Genomic DNA, 19,803 nt, shown 5'->3' on the forward strand with positions numbered 1-19,803 from the left:
GCGCTACCATGCACATTAAATTGCACGGTCGTGCACCAATTTAGTAAGTAAATGTTTTGCTTTTACCCGACCAGAACTGCTGTTGTCATTTTCGGATAAAGTCCAAATTAGAAAGTTGGCACAGTCGTTCACCTTCTTTTATATCTGCGCTGCAAGTGCATGTACGTGCACTGACACTTTTGGCCTGGCACGATCATGCACCCTTTGACTGGCGTGGTGGTGCACTTGCGTGCACTGGCATCTTGGCTTGGCACTCTGGCATCTTTGGCTTGGCACTGTCATGCACCTTTGGCTGGCATGGTGGTGCAAGTCTACTGTAAAATAGTGCACATCAAGGCAGAATCAAAATTTTGTCACGTAACACCATCTTTTTTTTCATTTCTTGTTGGCGGATGTCCAGGCCTTCAAATTTGCAAATGACTTAAGTACCAATACAAAGAATTTGTATAGAATTTTCTATAAATATATGGTTAATTTGATGAACAAAGATGTCTCCTTTGTGCTACATCATCCTCTTTATCTCTCAACCCCCTTCGTTTCTCTCAAAGCATTACTATTAGTGGCCTACACATTGTTGTCAAATCACTGTATATCGTCAGTGCCTACTAGTCTTGCATGAGCCAAATAGGCCCTTAGTTCCTATCATCACCTTTCAACGCTAGATAAAAAACCACAAATCAACTCACTGATAAAAATGCTCTTTGAATCCCTTCAAGTAGGAGAACCACAAAAATCAAACGAGTAACCAATTGTGACGCACATACAACACGTGAGTTAAGAACAATAATTTTCATCATCAAAATTTGCTTGTAATTTCGGCTAAATGCAATAAAATTGAATCAAAATCCTTATATGAAAAAATTTGAATCAAAATCTTATATTTCACACGCAAGTCTTTGTTAGACAATGGTAAATACTGGATTGATTATTTCATTAAATAGTCTAATGTGCGACAAACCGAAGTCAGGGGCAATGGCAAGGAACCGAGGTTCAATGGTCAGCGGACCAAAGTCGACGGCAGTAGTAGGGACCGTAGTCCAATGAGCGGCTAACCGAAGTCAGCAGCAATACATAAAAAAACAAAACAAAAAAACAAAAGAGAGCGGGCGGCGCGATGGACTATAGTCATGCAGCGAGTACAGAAGATCTGTTCACGCATCGTCATGCACTGCCTGAAACTGTAGCGGTGGACCAGAAGCATGTGTTGCTAACTATTAGAGCGGTAGTAATTATTTCACTTTGAGCTGAAGATAAGTATTGCAATTCCAAGCCAAACAAATCCATTTTACCTCAATGCCCCAAACATCTAATTAAGACAAAATCAAAGTAACTTTGATATATATCAAAGTCAACCTAAACTTTAGCAATAGTAGGCAGTGAAAATATTCTTCAATTTACGGCAGCGATGAATGAAAGCGGAAGAAATTAAAAAAGGATTCCATTGGGTAAGGAAACTTGAATAGAAATGAAGCTTTATTTAAAGAATACTAACTAAAAATGAAAACGAGATAGAAAACAAAATTGAATGGCGGCCGGATAAGGCGGCGGCGGCAGTGGCAGCACGCCGCCCTGTCTAGGGTTTTTCTCAAGTGACGGCTAGGGTTTGGTTATTTGAGTATGGCACGGCGGAAACGGTATAGAGCTTCACCTGGTTGTGATACCATGTTAGATAATGGTAAATACTGGATTTATTATTTAATTAAATAGTGTTACAATATATAGAGATGATATATAAACCTTAGAAACCTAAAGTGGACCTGTGGGCTCACACTAATAATACTTAATGATAATATAGTCCAATAGTCTTAATCCATGATTTCATAACCCGGGACTCAAATATACCTTAATGAAATAATAATAATAATAATAATAATGTTAGTGGTTTAGCATAAAATCTCAAAAAAATTTTCCCATTTCTCATGTTTAACCCTAGAATTTTTTGCTAAAAATTGGTAGTTTGAAGCAAAACCAAGATCAAAATCAAAACAGTAATATTTTCCAAGGTAGATCAGATCACAAGCCTATTTCTCGGATGCTTATTACACAAACAGAAGAGACGACACAATCCTCCATTATTATTATTATTATTATTATTATTATTATTATGCCTTCAATTTCATTAACATAACTCTCTCTCATGTTATGTCTCCTCCTCTTTCTATCACAAACCCATGTCCATTTTCCCCCCTGAAACTTCAGGTACTTTCTCCCTCTCTCTCTCTCTCTCAATTATTAACAACGTGTATAGATCTTTTGCTTCTTCACTCTTCTTGCTTTTAATTTTATTCACAATCTGGGGTTTGTAGGTCTGTTTATGATTTGGGTTTAATTTTTTTTACTTTTGAATTCTGTGTCATGAGTTTACAGATCTTGATCTCTAGTCCTTAGATCCTATGAAAATGGATGCTTGTGAATTATAGCTGGTAGTTGCAAAAATAGCAAAATACAAATATGGTTTACAGAATTGCAGAAATGCATATGCTGATAAAAACTTATCTTGCTTGACAACTTTCGTCCAAAACAAACTGAATCTTGCAAGGTTTTATATTCGTTTTCCATTTATGTTCCGACAACAATATGCTGGTTTTCGTCCCTTAATGGTTTAATAAAAGGGAGAACCGCATAAACAACTGTAAATGTTACTTTAACTGTGATACACCAGACAGCTATGCGACAACATAGTCAATAACTTGTGGTTAGGGGTGTTCATTGGTTTATTTGGTTTTGAATTTCTTTTGGCCCTAACCGGAAACTGAACTGATTACAATTTAGAAATGCGTCTAACCGAACCTAATTCAACCAACTTTTGGTTTATTCGGTTCGGTTATCCGATTAAGCCACTTATTATTCTGTTTATTTGATTGAATTTGGTTCGGTTAACCGAAAACTGAAACGATAACCGAAGTCATAATTAAGATACGGTGAATTCAAAATCCAATTTGGTTTTTTCCGTGACAGATACAGTTCGGCTTATGGTTTCTTTGAACACCTCTACTTGCGGTTCTCTGCTAAAATTTGGTTCTGCATTGAAAACACCTTTAATAAAAGAAAATTTAAATATGTCCAAAATGTTTTTCTAACATAATATATAGGTTTGTTTTCACCCTATATATTTACTTTTCTGCTTCTTTCTTTATAATAAAGGATATGCTTTCTTGATCTTTTTACCAGTCACATTTACTTTTTGGGCTTGTTTTAGGCTTATTATCTGCTTCAAATTCAACCATTTCGACTATGATCAAGCAATTTCTTGCAAAAATCCCAAGAAAATCACCAAAATCCAACACAAACGATACCGATGGAGCCAATTCTTCAAGTAACATCACAACTGATGCAGGAAACAACAGCTTCATCAACACTTACAATGCCATTTCAAGCCGATTAAACACGGTCAAACAAATGTCATCCTCAATTTTCCCAACAACCATAATGTCAGGAGGCCAAATGATCGATCCCCATACACCTTTCAAAGATGTCCAGAGTTCAGATAAACTAAGACTTCTAATCAGCAAACTAGATCTTTGTTCAAAGTTATATGATTTCCAAAATCAAAATCAAGATCAAGATCAAGATTCTACTGAAAAAGACGTAAAGCGACAAACTTTATTAGAAATTATCGACTTTTTATCGTCTGAATCACCAAAACTTAGCGAACCCGCGATGTTTGCAGTTTGTAAAATGTGTGGTAACAATCTTTTTAGAGATTTCCCGCCAACACGGTTATTTTATTCGCCTCGGGGTGAAAAAGAAGACGATGAGCCATCTTTTGATCCTGCATGGTCACATCTACAACTTGTATATGAAATATTACTCAGATTTCTAAGTCAAACCTCTGTTGACCCAAAAATTGCCAAACAGTATATCGACCACTCGTTCATACTTCGGTTACTCGATCTTTTTGATACTGAAGACCCTCGAGAACGAGAGTGTTTGAAATCGGTTTTGCATCGCGTTTATGGTAAATTCATGGTGCATAGGCCCTTTATTCGGATGGTTGTGAGTAATATTATACACCGGTTTGTTTTTGAAACCGAAAAACATAACGGGATTGCCGAGTTATTGGAGATTTTTGGGAGTGTGATTAGTGGGTTCTCGTTGCCATTAAAGAATGAACATAAGATGTTTCTGTTAAGGGCTCTTGTTCCTCTGCACAAACCGAAGTGTGTCCGGGTTTATCATCACCAACTAACTTATTGTGTGGTTCAGTTTATAGAGAAGGAACCGAAGCTCTCAAGTGCGGTTATAAAGGGGTTGTTGAAATATTGGCCCGTTACGAGTAGTCAGAAGCAGTTAATGTTTTTGAGTGAGTTGGAAGAGTTGCTTGAGAAGATTCATACTGATGAGTTTGAGAAAATTATGGTTCCGTTGTTTCAGCGTTTAAATTGTTGTCTTCGCAGCACCCATTTTCAGGTATATTTGTTTTGTTTTCTGTAGTTTTTTTTTTATTTTTTTGGTTATTGGCCTTTGGGTAACAGCAACCAAGTTTCTTCCGTGGTCCAGTAACGTCATTGTTGTGAATTTCTTTATAAATGTTTATTTTTTAAGCTAAGTGACCTAAATGGAACGTATATGGATCTTGGCTACTATTTAGTGATCATTTTTTTGAATTTACTAAAGTAGGAAGTAATGACCAAGTTATATAATTGTTCAATATTAGTCAATTTGTAAACATAATCACTAAATAGTTACCGCGCTTCATATATCTTCCATATAAGTCTCTTTGTTTTAAATTTTGAAACACTTGTAAAGAAATTTCACAACGGAACAATAGTGAAACTTTGAGTGGCTTTTATACTTAGAAAAAGATAAAGAGTGACTTTATTGGAAAATATTAAAACATGTTTATTATATCATGATTTTATTAATTAAAAATATATATATATATTCGGAATATATATCGACGATTGCTAGCTCCTATGATTCGAATACACATCAATTCTCGAGCCCCGCTGTTATCTGCTACATTCAAATGGGTCTGAGGTTGAATCATATCATTTTATTTTATTTATTTTTTTTTTTGATCTGTTTTTTACAATACAAAGTTCGAAGAAAAAAAGAAATATTATTTGTTCAAAAAAAGAAACCTGCACCCGCTATTTTTAAGGCCTATTTCTTTTTTATCCCGAAATAATGAATTGAGCTCGTTCCAAGTTCGAAGTACCAATTGTACAAATAAGAATCCACTTCGTTACATGATTTCTTTTTCATATAGATAGATATAGGATCTATGGAGCAATTACTTAAAAGTACACTATTCACTAAATAGTAGCCAAGATTCATACATGTTTCATTCGGTCAAGTTTTGTTTTTTTTTTTTTTTTGTTAAATAAACTTTATACAAAATGTCACAATGAAAACTTTGAGTGATTTTCTATAGTTAGAAAAATAAACTAGGAGTGACGGCGGAACAATGTTAAACTTCGTTTGGGTGGTTTTTGACCCTCTTTTTTAGCCAATTATATTGTATATGACCCGTTTTCACTTACAGAAAGATTGTATACTAGACTCCTGTTTTAAAATATCTGAGTTTATGTGCAGGTGGCTGAGCAAGCACATTTCTTATGGAACAATGAGCATATCCTCCATCTTATAATGTGTAACCGCCACACCATTATACCTATCGTCTACTTGTCAATAGAACAAAACTCACAAAATCATTGGAGCCACACGGTACTCAACCTTGCCCAAAACATGATGAAAATGTTGAATGATGTGGATCAAGAGTTGGTGCTTTTATGCCAAGGGCAGTCAGAGGAAAACAAGTCTAACTCAACCGTGGTGGCCGAGAGGCGGCGGCTGACATGGGAGCGCCTTGAAAGTATTGCTAGTTTTCAGCCAGTCGTTGGAAATGTTCCGATTTTGGAAGAAACCTCGGCTTGTGTTGTCTCTTGTTAGTATGGTTTTGCATTGGATTTCTTCTTGTTTTTTTCTTCAATTTTTTTTTTTTTTTTGTATGGGAGAAGATTGATGGTGGTGGTAGTACTGTAGTTTATGAAGTTTGATGATGTTATTGCTTGATGAGAATAAGGAGTTGTTTTTTTTTTACATATTTAGTGTATTTATATCCTAACAATCATTTTATTGGAATATATTTTAATAAAAAGTATAATAATTAGTTTTGGCATTTAAGAGCAGGGTCTTTTTACTTTAAGATTAAATTTAGGATTTATTAATTTTTTTCAAAAAGCAAATTTCTTATACATTCTGTAATTCGAGCCCAAGATCTTTGGATCTTTAGGTGTTTAAAGATAATTTACGATCAGCCTATAAGAGAAAAAAATATTTAACATGGCAGCATTCATGGGTACTGCTTATGCATCAATCAATCCATCATTTCATTTCTACTCTTAAGTATTCACAAACTACAAAATTAGTGGTAACACATATCCACATGTGTAATAAGTCAATTATTAATTCATTTTAACTCTTGACTTTTGTCATGAAATCAGCTTTTTGTGGCAAACATTTGTCATGGAATGAAGTCATGCACATTAACCATATGCGATTTGGAAACCATGCACACTACACATATGGGTGTCCCGTCCTCTCTAAATGAATAAATTTATTGCTCGTGAAGCTAAACAAATTATATATGAATTTATGGCCAAGGTTACTGATATAATGCTAAATATATATAAATCCCTTGTTTATTTTACATAATATTTTATTAGTTTTGTTTGGTTTTATGTAAGATTTGTATATTACTAACGTATTTGTATATTTTAGGTTCCGGGCTTCAATCATGTCGAAAAGAGGGCGAAAACAAGCAAAATGGGAGAAGGCCCGTCGCGCGGCACTATGGACTCAGTTTTCTATAATCCTCTACAAATATTAAGTCTAAAGGCTTAGATTTCTAGAATCTTCTACGAATTTTAAGTTTATGGGCTCAGATTTCCAGGATCTTCAACTAATTTTAAGTTTATGGGCCTTGAAAGTCTATACAAACACCCATAAACTTAACCCTAATCATATCCTGAAGTTGCCTTCCGAATTTGTGGAGTTCAAGGCTTATGATTGCATCTTTTCGCGACTTTGGAGTTGAAGAATCATTCGGTGGTGCGCGTATTGGTTGAAGACGAAGAACACAGGTTTTATCTTTTGTTTTCTTTTATTTTCTTTTATTACCGCCATGAATCCTTATTTGATTGTTTTGTTTAAATTTAAGATGTTAGGCTAAATTGCATGAACTACTTAGGCTTATGATGAACCTACTTTGATGTTATGAATTGACTTTGGATTATTTATCGTTATGGTTTTTATGATTTAGTAAAAGATTTAATTATATTAAATTGATGCATATGGATTCTTAGGATTGTTTGATGAGTTTTATTTCATAGTTTCCTTGATTATTGTTTGTCATATGATAGGATTCTATTAGGTCAATCACTTTGTGTTCTTGATTATTTTATGATTGATTTCGCGATAAGATCATAGGAATAATATTGTCAAATAAACCTAAGTGTGCTGCTAACCTAAAATCTGTAAAGTATTAGGTTATTGATAGATCTTTATTATTTAATCTTGCTAGATTTTGTTTTTCGTAAGGAGTCTGTCTATGTTTGATTATTTATTATTGTCTATTAAATCAATTAAATATATTGAATTGCCTTTGATTTCCGCGTTGTAAGATAGGATTTCATTATAAAGGAACTAAGTCATAATTAATTAGGTGACCGTAAGTGAACTTGATTTTTAATACGGGTGTGGGTTAAAACTTATTAGAAACCTATAGGTGTCTTCTTGAAAAGGGTAAGGGGTCCTGTTCAGGTTTTCTTTTAAGTGTCTATTTTACGATCCCAGTACATAACAAAATATTTTCTCGATTAATTAATAAACTGAAATTTAAGGGATTCTAGCTTAGGTAGTTTTCTTATCATCATCTTATTTTAAATAGCAAACTCTTGCTTTCGTTTATATTACTTGTTTTCTTAACTAGTTTTTAATAATAGTCTTAAATTAGTATTTTAAATATAAACCCCCTCAAGCAAATATAAATTGTCTATAGTTATGTAACATCCCGGCTTTAAGCGGAATACGCCCGGGTGTAACGTACAGATCACTCATAAGCTCGTAACGCTATTAAAGTGACAATAATTATATTTATTCCATTTCATTACATCACAAATACACAATATAATAACTTTGAATTATGATATGTTTCTAATAACCTAAACCTACTGGTCCAACTAATCTAGTCTTCAATCCTTAAACTTCAACCTGCAGCACGTTTAAAATAATATATTTTGTCAACAATAATGTTGGTGAGAATTCATAAAGTTTTGCATATATATAATACGAAGTATGTAAAATTCACAAGTCAAGATGTATAGTATAAAGTAAAAGAAAAGTTAATGCAACATATTCTCGTTCGCTTGACGTAACTCAAATCTACTAAGGAACCCCCGTTCGCCGAGCTACTTGGAGTATAGAATATGATGATGATACCGCCATTTATTAACAATGAACGGCACAGGTACGTCCCGTCGGACCCTCCCACTTTGAGTGTGTGTATGAGTCTCCACCAACAAAACAATAAAACAACTAGCACATAATCAAATACGTTACAAGTAATATGATTCGAAACAAATACATACAAGACACGCATGTGAATTTTAGTTTGAAACATGCAACAAAGTTTGGAACGTGCTACACCCCAAAATGTGCAAAAGTAAAAAAAAAGGGTTATGAAAACTCACCTTTGAAATAGATGGTAAACGAGAAACGAAATCCGAAAGCAACCGAAAGTGCGTTTAAAGAACTCGAAGCGATTGAACTTTTCGAACTACAAAATAAATACGAAAATTCAAAGACTAACTAACCGGATTATACGGGTTAATTATATAGTTTTTAAAGATGTTGCGTTATTTTATTATCTTAAGGCGTTGATTATTCTAATATTATTCTAAGTCTTAACGGAATTATAACTTAATTTTAATCATTTAACTAATTACGTTTAATATTAATGAATGATTTTTAATTATGATTTACGAAAACAAAAATTTGGTTTTTAAGTGTAAAACGGTGAGATATATTTTATATCTAATTTATATAATTTTTATTTAATTTAAAACGATTTTTATAAATTTATTATGAGTTTTAAATGATTAAAAATAAAGTGACATTTAAATAAACCGACATTTAAAAAAAATTAAATAACCGACCCATATGCTACAAGTTTCATGCCTTAACCAGTTGGTCCAGAGATGACATTCGTTTAGGTTATATATATATATATATATATATATATATATAGTTTTAAGGTTATATTATTTATTAATAATAAAAAACCAGTTTAATAGGGGTTAACCCGGGGTTTCGAACCCGGGTCACGAGTGTAACAACCAACGATCTAACCAGTTGAACTATGATTGATATTCAGTTCTTTATACTAAAACATGTTATTATATTATCTTACATTCTGGATCATCTTCAAACCTAAACCCTAGGTTTTCAATCTCTGATCTTTAGTCCGTGTTTGATGTAATTGATTTAGGGGTTTGTTTAAGGTTTCGCGATGAAAAACCATGTAATGATTACACTCGTGGGATGCGGGATGTACAAGAACGATAGTTGGCTAGAAAGTTGATCGGAGAAACTTGATTGGATTATAAGCGTGATTTTGTGATAATTGTTATTTGCTGCGAGTTTACACATGTTTGGTTGTCCTATTTATACTACTTGGAGGAGCGTTTACGCATTAATTACATTGATTTGATTAGCACGATTTCCGGCGAAGATTTCGGGTTTAATTCGCGGCTACAGGTTGTTATACTATAATTAACAGTTCAAAATTGTTTATTTATCTATGGCGTTGCGATAGTGCATTAATGTGGATTCGGTTGGTACCGACACAAATTAAATAAAAAAATTAATTAGTGTTACACAGATTACAGTAGCAGCATTCGTATAATATATTGTAAAAGGAATTAACATATTTAAAACAATGTTTATTCGGTCGGTAAAACCTGATTGTTGGTTAAACCCGAGCGTTGTAGGTCCTGGGCGTTGTGGCGATGAGTTGGTGCAAGTCGGGTACTGGTAAAACATGAGTGTTGTTGGTCCCTGACGTTGAGATGGTGAGTCGACGCGAATTTTGTCAGTTTCGGTTACGTTCGTCATAGTACCAAAATTGAAACAAAAAGGTCAGTAAAACCCGGTCATTGGTAAAACCCGAGTCTTTTGTGTCCAGGGTGTTGCGATGGTGAGTGTACACGAATTCAATCGGTTTCCGTCATGTTTGTTACGTGACCGGAAATAAAACAAAAAAAATAATATAAATATTGAGGTAGACCAACGGAGTTGCGTCAGCCGTAAACTCGGGTGTTGTCGGTCCCGAGCGTTGGGCCGGTGAGTCTATACGAATTCGGTTGATTTCCGTCACATTTGTTTTGGTATCGAAACTAAAACAAAAAAATGACGTTCGATCAGTTTACGTTACGTTCATTACACGGTAGCTTAACTAAAAAACAAAATTTGCAAACTAATACGGTGCCGCCAAGTGACCCAATAGGAGCCTTGGCGGCACCAAAGTTCTTAATTATTATATAGTAATAATATGATAGATATCGATGTAAATTTACGAGTTAAACTAAAATTCCGGGTCAAAGATTATGGATTTATGGGTGTTTAGGATCTCCGGCGCCGCCACCGGCAGCGGTGGCAGGAAAAGCGGGAATGGGGGTGGGCTGGGAATTTGTTTTTATAAAATATTATATTTTAAAATGAAGTTACACTTTTTACCCCTTGAGTGTTAGATTCTTTTTAAACTTAAATTGAATTATAAATTACAGAAATGGTCCTCGAGTTTATCAAAATAGATTTAGTAAGTATGTTTATCGATTAGCCCTTGAACTTTGGAGGTGTTATGATTTATGTTATATAATTATGCTATTCGGATATTTACGCGTTTAACTTGTAAGGCTCGATTAACGATAAGACTCGGGATTTCATAAACAAATTGAACATAGTAATAAATGAACGAACATTGAACATTAATCGTTGGGTATACTTTATTAATGATAAATAATAATGATAACACATCAAAACGACCCACCGGGCCGGGTTAACAAATACAAATACAAGTCGAAATTTGACGAATGTCACAGTAATTAAACAAATGAAGCATAAAAATTAATTAATGATGTGATTGGCTCTCTAATTAAATGCAAAGCATGAAACTGGAACAGGGGGCAACACCCGTCATCTCAATGACGCCAATCGTAAAAACACCTCTTTATTTTCTATGGTTGTAGAGGTGTTTGGCGTGTCCAAGCCTATTTGACAGTGGAATGAAATGAAATGAATGTCGATATGAAATGTGGTTGTGTGGAAATATAGAGTGGGATTGTTGGTCAAATTATTACTTAATCATCAAAAAAGTGAAAAATATCCCAAACTATGCTTCACTCCCGCCAAGCTACTTACAGTTGCCCGATTTCGCACATGATGTGGTGGTTTCACGGCCGCTCTTATGATACTCTTTATGATACAAATTTATCATATAATGTATAGGGACCTTTACAAATAAAAAAATCATAAACTAAAATCCACGCACTTTTGAAATACAAATGTGTGAAATTATATGAAATACACATGTGAAATTAACGAAAGATATTAATTACCAGCACAATAAAGATAATTACATAGAGGCTATGTAATGAAATTTGTGTTGATGTGGTTGTCATTTATTTTATTAATCTAACAAGAACAATGCCTTATCAATCTTTTATCGTGTTTAAGTAAATGAAAAGGTATACTAGTAAAATCTCACTTTTAAGGCCACATATTTTCCCTATCACAAGATATAGAGATATTGTAATTTCCAACTTAAAAAGAAAAAAAAAACAACCTTTTTAGACCTATAAATATACAAATAACATGAATTGTAAGTAAAAAGAGTGTTATTGTGGTTGAATATATTTTGAGGAATTGTTCACATGATTTGAATATAACTGAAGTATTATTGTTTTCTTTGTAGTGTTTAAAAAGTGTTAAAACTAATATTAGTATTTTATGTTAAATGTTTAAAAATATTTATGTTAAAAATATGAATGAGTTGGATTACAAAATCAATTAAAAAAACTAATGGCTGACGTTCACATGACCATCATACACGTTAATGAGTGTTAGGGGTGGAACTACCCTTGTCTACAGCATATATTTTCACACTCACGTGACCATTACATATATCCTTATTGATGTAGCATTCTACATTTGAGAATTACCAAATAAACTTCAAATTTTCTTCTTTTTCATAATTTCTTTCAAGTTTTCTTCCCCTACATTGTTGCTGTTCCTCACTATTCATAATGTTGTTCCTCTCTATCAATCCTGAAACTCACACCCACCAACATAGTCTCCACCCCAGCCCACCTTAATGTTGCTCCTCTTCGCCTAGCTGTCGGGAGGGCATCCATAACGTTGGGGATTGAGGATCTCAAATTCGGTTAAGAAGACAAAGAACTGTCATATTATAAGTTGATTACTTCAACTAGACAAGATAAGAAAACTCACCAATGAAGACACAACACGTAGGGGTGTTCATTATTTAGTTTTTAACCGATTAAACAGAAAATGATTAAAACCGAACTAGATTATAAATTCGGTTTTTGGATTTCACCTTATATGAATTTTGTTCAAACTGAATAACAAATAGTGCTTTAAGCTTTACAATTTGGTCCAATCTAATTACAGTTTTAGACTAATCTATTTAGCTTAACCTAATCCAATAACAGATAATTGTAAATTTTTCTTTGAGAATAAATAATAAATAGAGAATAAATAATTTTTTTCATATATTCGACAACTGCGAGTGGAACCACTATATCTTTTGTTGTTTGAACTATGGTGCAACCACCTTTTCAAGGATGACACAATAGTCTGATAAGAAGACGGTTTTAGCTAATGCAAGAACATTCTCGGGTTTCATTCTTTTTAAGCTTTCTCCAAAGAGTTTAACAGATTCGGAGTCGTTTTTGTCTATAACAACCAAAGGGAAATAGGATGCCCATTCGTAGTAGTTTGACTCAATGCTTGAGAATAGTTGTTCAAGTTCTTTCTTATCAACTTCATAGCCTTCAGAATTTAGGTACCTGTAATTCATGAATATTGATTAACAGGCATTTATATAGTATACTACTAGAAAATAGACATTTAATGATGCGTAAGGTGTGTCATAACAAGCAACTCGAGCATGGATTAATAAAAAACTCAAATCGTATAATAAAGCTTGTTTGGTTATTGAGCATAAGCTCAAGCCTTGTATGGGAAGCTCATTTTGGCAAGTTTTTGACTGGTCGACAGCCGATAGTTTATTGATTTAAAAAATTTTTAATTAGTGATTATCGAAGGCAGGTTCCAATTCCTGTCGATGATTAGAAATACATCAATTCCAGAAAAGGAGAAGATCTTGATAACGAAAAAAGGTGAAAGAGACGTATCGATGAAAATATAGTTAAAAGATCGAGAGTGAAAAAGATATCGTTAAATAAATGGCATTTTTAGCATTTCAATTAAGTTATAGTTCAATTATTTTCATAAATTTACAAACCAAACTACTTATAATTTTTGAAGTAGTCAATTCCAGTTATTTTGATTTCCAATTTGCATGTTGATACCAATTCCTTTCTCTTAGCTTTAATATAAATTTTAGTGGTGGAAGGTGCACCTCATTTTGGGCCCAAAACTAGCCTAGACAACATCAGCCATTAATAAAATGCCACCTTATTTGAACAGAAAGAAAAAAAAAAGAAACTCTACAGAGTTGCGACACTCTTTTTTGAACCCAAACTATGGAGCGGATCTTCGTGTGCGGGTTCACGGAAACCCACTGAGTTTAGGATTTTATATAAAATATGAGAGTAAACCCATATATAAATTCTGAGTGAATCCATTAACAATATGAAATCATGTAGTGATAAATTCCCCTACTTCCTTAATTAATTATGGCTTTTTAGTTTTTAACCAGCCTCTCATGCTCTCCACACATACACAAGAACATAACACAATACGCATCCACCATCGAACTTCGACCGTCGCCGCCTCCCTGTTCCACCCTCCGCCTCTCCTTGAGTCTTGACCCTTCAGTCTTCAAAGTTCAGTATTTGTAATAAGTTGATGAGTTAGTTATTCAGATATTGTAGTGATTTACTCCCTTTGTTGTATTGGCTTTTTGTTGCAAAATTTGCATTCATAGATAAAAAAGTATGAATTATTTTAAATGATAGAACATACGTAGTACTATATATTTTTTTTTATTTTCAAAATAAGAACAAAGTAGACTTGTTTATAAAAGTATAACATTTTTTTATCCTAAAAGGTTGATTTGGGTTTTTTCAACAAGTTTCGGTCGAAGATGCAATGCAATGTTTCCAAAAGATTAAAACCCGTAAAAAACACTCATATTTATATTACGAGTGTATTAATTTCTAAAGACGATGTTTGTTTTTTTTGTTATTGTATCGTGTTCTTATTATGTGATGAACCTTACCTGACCCGAATCGTTGAATCGACCAGAATTTTTTATGTCCAGGCGTATAAAATTAAAGCACCTAAAAACAGTGAACCCACTGAAAAAAAATTCTGGATCCGCCACTGCTAGATGCCAAGAACACTTGTTTCCCACAGCTTCATGCTTCACCCTCATGTTAGTGAACATGCTTTTGAAGTCGATGACCTTACTCGCCCAACTTACAAATAGTATTCTCCCCTAACAAAAAACTAGCCAAGCTACGCCATGGCACCCTCATAAACTTGTGACCATTTTTTCTTATAAATAACTACTTGGACTATTTTAGCTTATATCTATCAATACTAATAACATATAAAAAAAACAATTAAAGATCGGACCATTTTTTCCTTATACCCCTTGTGATAGGATGCTAAAGATGTTAGAACTACTCAACAATCGTTCGAGCTTCATAAAAAACAAAATATGAAGAATAAAAAAATTAGTGGTTCAAAAAAAATTAGTGGGACGATTTTGAGCAAAGCCCATAATCATAACCGATATGTCGGTTAATGGATAACCATAACCGACCCGTTATGACAGTTTTGGTTAATCGGTTTTGTAGGTTATAGTGAGTGGGTTATGGATCGGTTAACCATAACCAAAACAATGTAACTGAGCCTAAAAGTTTTGTACCAATTATTATAAAAAACCGACATGACATAATCAAACAAGGTATACAATCCTTAATATTAATACCAAATATTCAAAAAAGAATGACATTATATAATCCAACAATAAAATTCAACTTAATTTGATAACAAGCGTTGAACAAAAACATCAAAATGATATAATCCAACAACATGTTTGGTGGAAGTTAATCCAAAACATATTAAGCATATTGCTGGTTAAATAAATGAGTCGGTTCGGTTATAGCGGTTTTGGAATTATCTTTAACCAAAATCGACCCGTATTTGGCGGTTTTAAAAATTCATTAAATTGACCCACCGGTTATGTCAGTTAAAATCAGTTAGGTCATGTCGGTTATGATTCAGTTTAACGATTATGACGGTTAAGATGCTCACCTCTAAACAGAATGACAACATTACAAGCTGCGTACGTTGACTAAAAAGTCAAGAAATACAATTCAAGCAATACCATGTGCACAAGAATATATAAGATATCTCCCCAAACCAACCCACCCATACACATTCATTGCATACTATTTTGAAATGGGCACACCCCCATAACGAAATAAAAAAGTACGAAACAAAAATATCCCTAAATAGTAAAGTGATAAAAACCATTACCGCCAATGCATATGTCGTCACTTCAAAGATTCCGAGATGCAACTGTTTATTGATCGATCAATGATTTCAAAAAGCTGAAGAGGGGATTTGAGTTGAGGAAAATGTCCAGTGGTATCGATCATCTCAACCGTAACTTCTCCCTTGATCATTTTTTCATATATTCGACAACTGCAAGTGGAACCACTATATCTTTTGTTGTTTGAACTATGGTGCATGGAAGAACCACCTTTTCAAGGATGACACAACAATCTGATAAGAAGACGGTTTTAGCTAATGCAAGACCAATTTCGGGTTTCATTCTTTTTAAGCTTTCTCCAAAGAGTTTAACAGATTCGAAGTCGTTTTTGTCTATAACAACCGATGGGAAGTAGGATGCCCATTCGTAGTAGTTTGACTCAATGCTTGAGAATAGTTGTTCAAGGTCTTTCATAGCAAATCCTCCTTCATAGCCTTTAGAATTTAGGTACCTGTGATTCATGAAAATTAATTAACTGAAATTTATCTAGTACACTACTAGAAAATAGACATTTAATGATATGCAATGTGTCATAACAAGCTACTCGAGCTCGGATCGACAAAAAACTCGAACAAGCCGAGCCCGAGCCTCAAATACAGCTCGTTTGGTTATCGAGCCTAAGCTTGAGCCTTGTATGGAAAGCTCATTTTGGCAAGTTTTTGATTGGCTTGACAGCCGATAGTTTATCGATTTCAAAAATTTGGTCGTACGGTGAGATTTTATTTGACTTTAGCTTTGGTAATTAAAACTTACAAATCACCATTAAATATGAAAGGCAAACGGACAACAAATTATGGCACCAACCGTTTGATTAATAACTTTGTTCAAAACCAACCAAACCAGAAATCCAAAAATAAAAAATATTAAAAAAAGAAAAGAAAGAAAGTAGTAAGATAAAACGTAATTAAGTAAAAACATCTCATATTTACATCTTTCTACTTGTAAAACACCATCTTTTAATAAATAAAAATTACAGGCATAAATAGACATAAAATAATAGTGAATATGATAGACATTGTCTTGAGGAAAATCCTCAAAATAGCCCATTTACAAAATGAGATTCTAACTTTTTCCTCTAAACTTTATATTTCCAAAAATGGCCCTCTCTAACTCATCTTTGATCACGTATTAGGAAATCTAACGCGTCTTTGATGACATGTTAGCATAACACGTTGTTAAAGACGCGTTGGATTTCCTAACACATGGTTAAAAACGCTAACACGTCGTCGAAGACGCGTTAAATTTCCTAACACATGGTTAAAGATGAGTTAGAAAATCCAACGCGTCTTTGACGACGTGTTATGCTAACATGCCGTCAAAGACGTGTTAGATTTCCTAATACATGGTCAAAGATGAGTTAGAAAGAACCATGTTTGAAAATATTAAGTTTAGGGGACAAAGTTGGAATCCCATTTTATAGATGGACGACTATTAAACAGCAACTGCTTTTTGTTAATACATTGGTAATTGACGTGGTCACAACTTAATTATGTTTTTGGTGTTTGTCTCTTTCTATTTTGTGTAACTTTTTAGAAAAGACCAAGTGTTGTCCGATCAGTGAACAAGGTGCAAACGCTAAGTTGACATCTATCCGTCTTCCTTTTTAGTTTTATCTTTTCACATTTAATATTGCAATAAATGCATTTTTTCTATTTTATGACAAGAAATAGGCAAATCATCTGCCAGATTCAGACTAGAAAAGTTATGCATATTTTCATATTTAGTCCTCTAACTTATTATTTGAATGTAAGCACTCCCTCTAACTTAGATCAAATAGGCACAAACTGATCTAAACTATCAACGAATAAACGCTTTATGGCATATACAGTAGGGATTTATAACTTCAAAACATGAAGATTATTTATTCGTTTTCAATTGTTATTTATGACATATACAGTAGGGATTTATGAAGATTATTTATGACATATACAGTAGGAGTTTATTCGTTTTCACCTGTTATTTATGTGTATGACAGTTGAATGAAACTGGTTAATAAAATATTTTCACATGTTATTTTGTGTGTAATGATATAAACGTATTTCAGTAAAATAATTAATTTAGGAATAAACTCTTCCAATTATATTAACCAAAAAAACAGTTTAAAACTTGATTACAACCGTTATCATGACTCAATATATACATCTATATAGGTCTCTAATAAAATAATAAAGGCAATTAAGATAATTATCTATGACCCTCTAATTAACTTTATTTGCATTTCAAGACTTCTTACTTGTACCGCAAGCCATATATAATTGAAGAAAAGTTTAGTAATTCCAACATGTTATATAGTAACACAACCAATGTTCTTAATTTGTCTCGGATTATATCCAAAATAAATAGTCTTCAAACGTTAAATTTCTCTTCGTTCTTTTAGGAACCGTAAACGTTAGATTACTAATTAACTTAAAAATTTTATATTAAAGCCCCGTGTGTATAATCTATATGTTCAGTGTTTCCTAAACCAAAATAAAAATAAAACTATACCTGGGAGATGCCCCAACAAGAATAAGCTTTTTGAACAACTGCGGCTTTTTGATGGAAGCAATGCATCCGATCATGGCGGACATAGAGTGACCGACGAACACGATTGAATGCAAGTTCAGCTCCTCCAGAAGTGTGATTAGGTCGTCGGAAAAAGCATCATAGTTGTTGTATTTAGCCGGGTCATAGAGGGTGTTTGGTTCTTTAATGGCCCCGGAGAAACTCCAGTCAAAAACAACAACTTGGTAGGTTTGAGTGAGTGAAGGGAGAACCTTATCCCAAACAGATTAGTCTCCTCCAAAGCCATGAGCTAGAACCATAGTTTCTTTTCCTGAACCTATGATTCTTGCATTCATGAGGGTTGATAGATTTTTGTCTAGCTTGATCACCATGGTTAATAGTCTTAATGTGTTTGTGTTTGTGTTTGAGAGAGAGAGAGAGAGAGGTTGGAGTTTTTAGGTGTGTTCATGGATGCGTGGTTAGGGATTTATAGGAAACAAAGGTGTTGAGATGACGGTTGATGGGTTCAAGTGAATACTTTTTTTCTCTTTTTCTTTTTTTACTTTAAATAATAGTAACCAAGTTTGCAATCAAAGCCAAGTTTTTTTTTACTTTAAAGTCATTCAAATTTTATTAAGTGTTCTAATCTTGTCAATTCGAAAAAAAAGAAGATGGTGCTATTTTAAATTAAATTGTAAAAAACTAATCACCAAATATTAATCAAGATTAATATATATTTAATTTGTTTTACCTAATTTAAGAAAATACAAATTTATAAAGGAAACTTACTTCAGATTAGATGATTATGAGATTACCTAATGAGGCTGTGTGTTATGGTGGGGGGGCTTCGAAGCTCCTTCACAGTGTCACGTCAGCGTCACATGGGTACTGGAGGCATCGAAGCTCCAGGGCACAATGCCCCTCTATGGTGAGGGAGCTTCGAAACCCAACCTTTTTTTCTTTTTTCTTTTCCTATAAAACAAAAATACCAACACAATAATATATAATAAAAAATACAATAATACTAAATACAAAATAAATTAAATAAAAAACATATAAAAAAAATTACAGCTATTTTTAGTCGTCGTCCTCGCCGCCATCTTGCTTATTACTTCAAAGATGTTCAACCAAATCCGATCGAAGGCTGAAATTTGTTTCCCTTTTTCGTGTTTTTAATAAATTAGCAAGTTTCTCATCTTCGTTTAGTGTACAGATCGGCTCTGGCTCATCGTTGTACTCGCCTTGTCAAATTGCTCTACCCGAGTCCTCTAATATCATATTATGCAAGATAATGCAAGTGTACATTATGTTTCTTAACTTATCCATTTGTTGAAAACGAGCAGATTGTCTAATAATAGACCAACGTTTCTTTAATACCCCGAATACCCTTTCGATGTCTTTTCTTGCCAACTCGTGTTTTTTCTTGAAATACTGACGTTTTTCATCAGTCGGGCACGTAAAGCTAAGAAACAACGTGGCCCACTCCGGATAAATACCGTCGACTAGATAATATCCGTATTCGTAGTTGACATCGTTCGTGGAAAATG

General features: G+C 33.6%; 2 protein-coding genes and 1 pseudogene across 3 annotated transcripts; 1 reads left to right on the top strand and 2 right to left on the bottom strand.

Moving 5' to 3' along the window:
• The first annotated feature begins 2,100 nt into the window (after positions 1–2,100).
• LOC143535110 (serine/threonine protein phosphatase 2A 57 kDa regulatory subunit B' kappa isoform-like) lies at positions 2,101–5,966 on the top strand. Its single transcript, XM_077029450.1, has 3 exons — positions 2,101–2,199; positions 3,200–4,410; positions 5,539–5,966. Exons 1-3 carry the CDS (start codon positions 2,172–2,174, stop codon positions 5,893–5,895), a joined length of 1,596 nt encoding a protein of 531 aa, XP_076885565.1. The 5' UTR covers positions 2,101–2,171; the 3' UTR covers positions 5,896–5,966.
• Positions 5,967–12,841: 6,875 nt separating this feature from the next.
• LOC143533974 (karrikin insensitive 2 receptor CA-like) lies at positions 12,842–14,644 on the bottom strand. Its single transcript, XM_077028594.1, has 2 exons — positions 14,550–14,644; positions 12,842–13,091 (listed from the first exon to the last, which is right to left on the bottom strand). Exons 1-2 carry the CDS (start codon positions 14,642–14,644, stop codon positions 12,842–12,844), a joined length of 345 nt encoding a protein of 114 aa, XP_076884709.1.
• Positions 14,645–15,751: 1,107 nt separating this feature from the next.
• On the bottom strand, positions 15,752–18,719 carry LOC143534405 (strigolactone esterase D14-like; annotated as a pseudogene). The gene is made up of 2 exons (XR_013135547.1): positions 18,260–18,719; positions 15,752–16,223 (listed from the first exon to the last, which is right to left on the bottom strand). The product of XR_013135547.1 is annotated as a strigolactone esterase D14-like (transcript).
• Between the last annotated feature and the right edge of the window lie 1,084 nt (positions 18,720–19,803).

Source organism: Bidens hawaiensis, unplaced genomic scaffold (assembly GCF_021521415.1).
Source record: "Bidens hawaiensis isolate Kalapana, Puna unplaced genomic scaffold, B.hawaiensis_p1.1 tig00000760_1, whole genome shotgun sequence".
Classification (NCBI taxonomy): Eukaryota; Viridiplantae; Streptophyta; class Magnoliopsida; order Asterales; family Asteraceae; genus Bidens; species Bidens hawaiensis.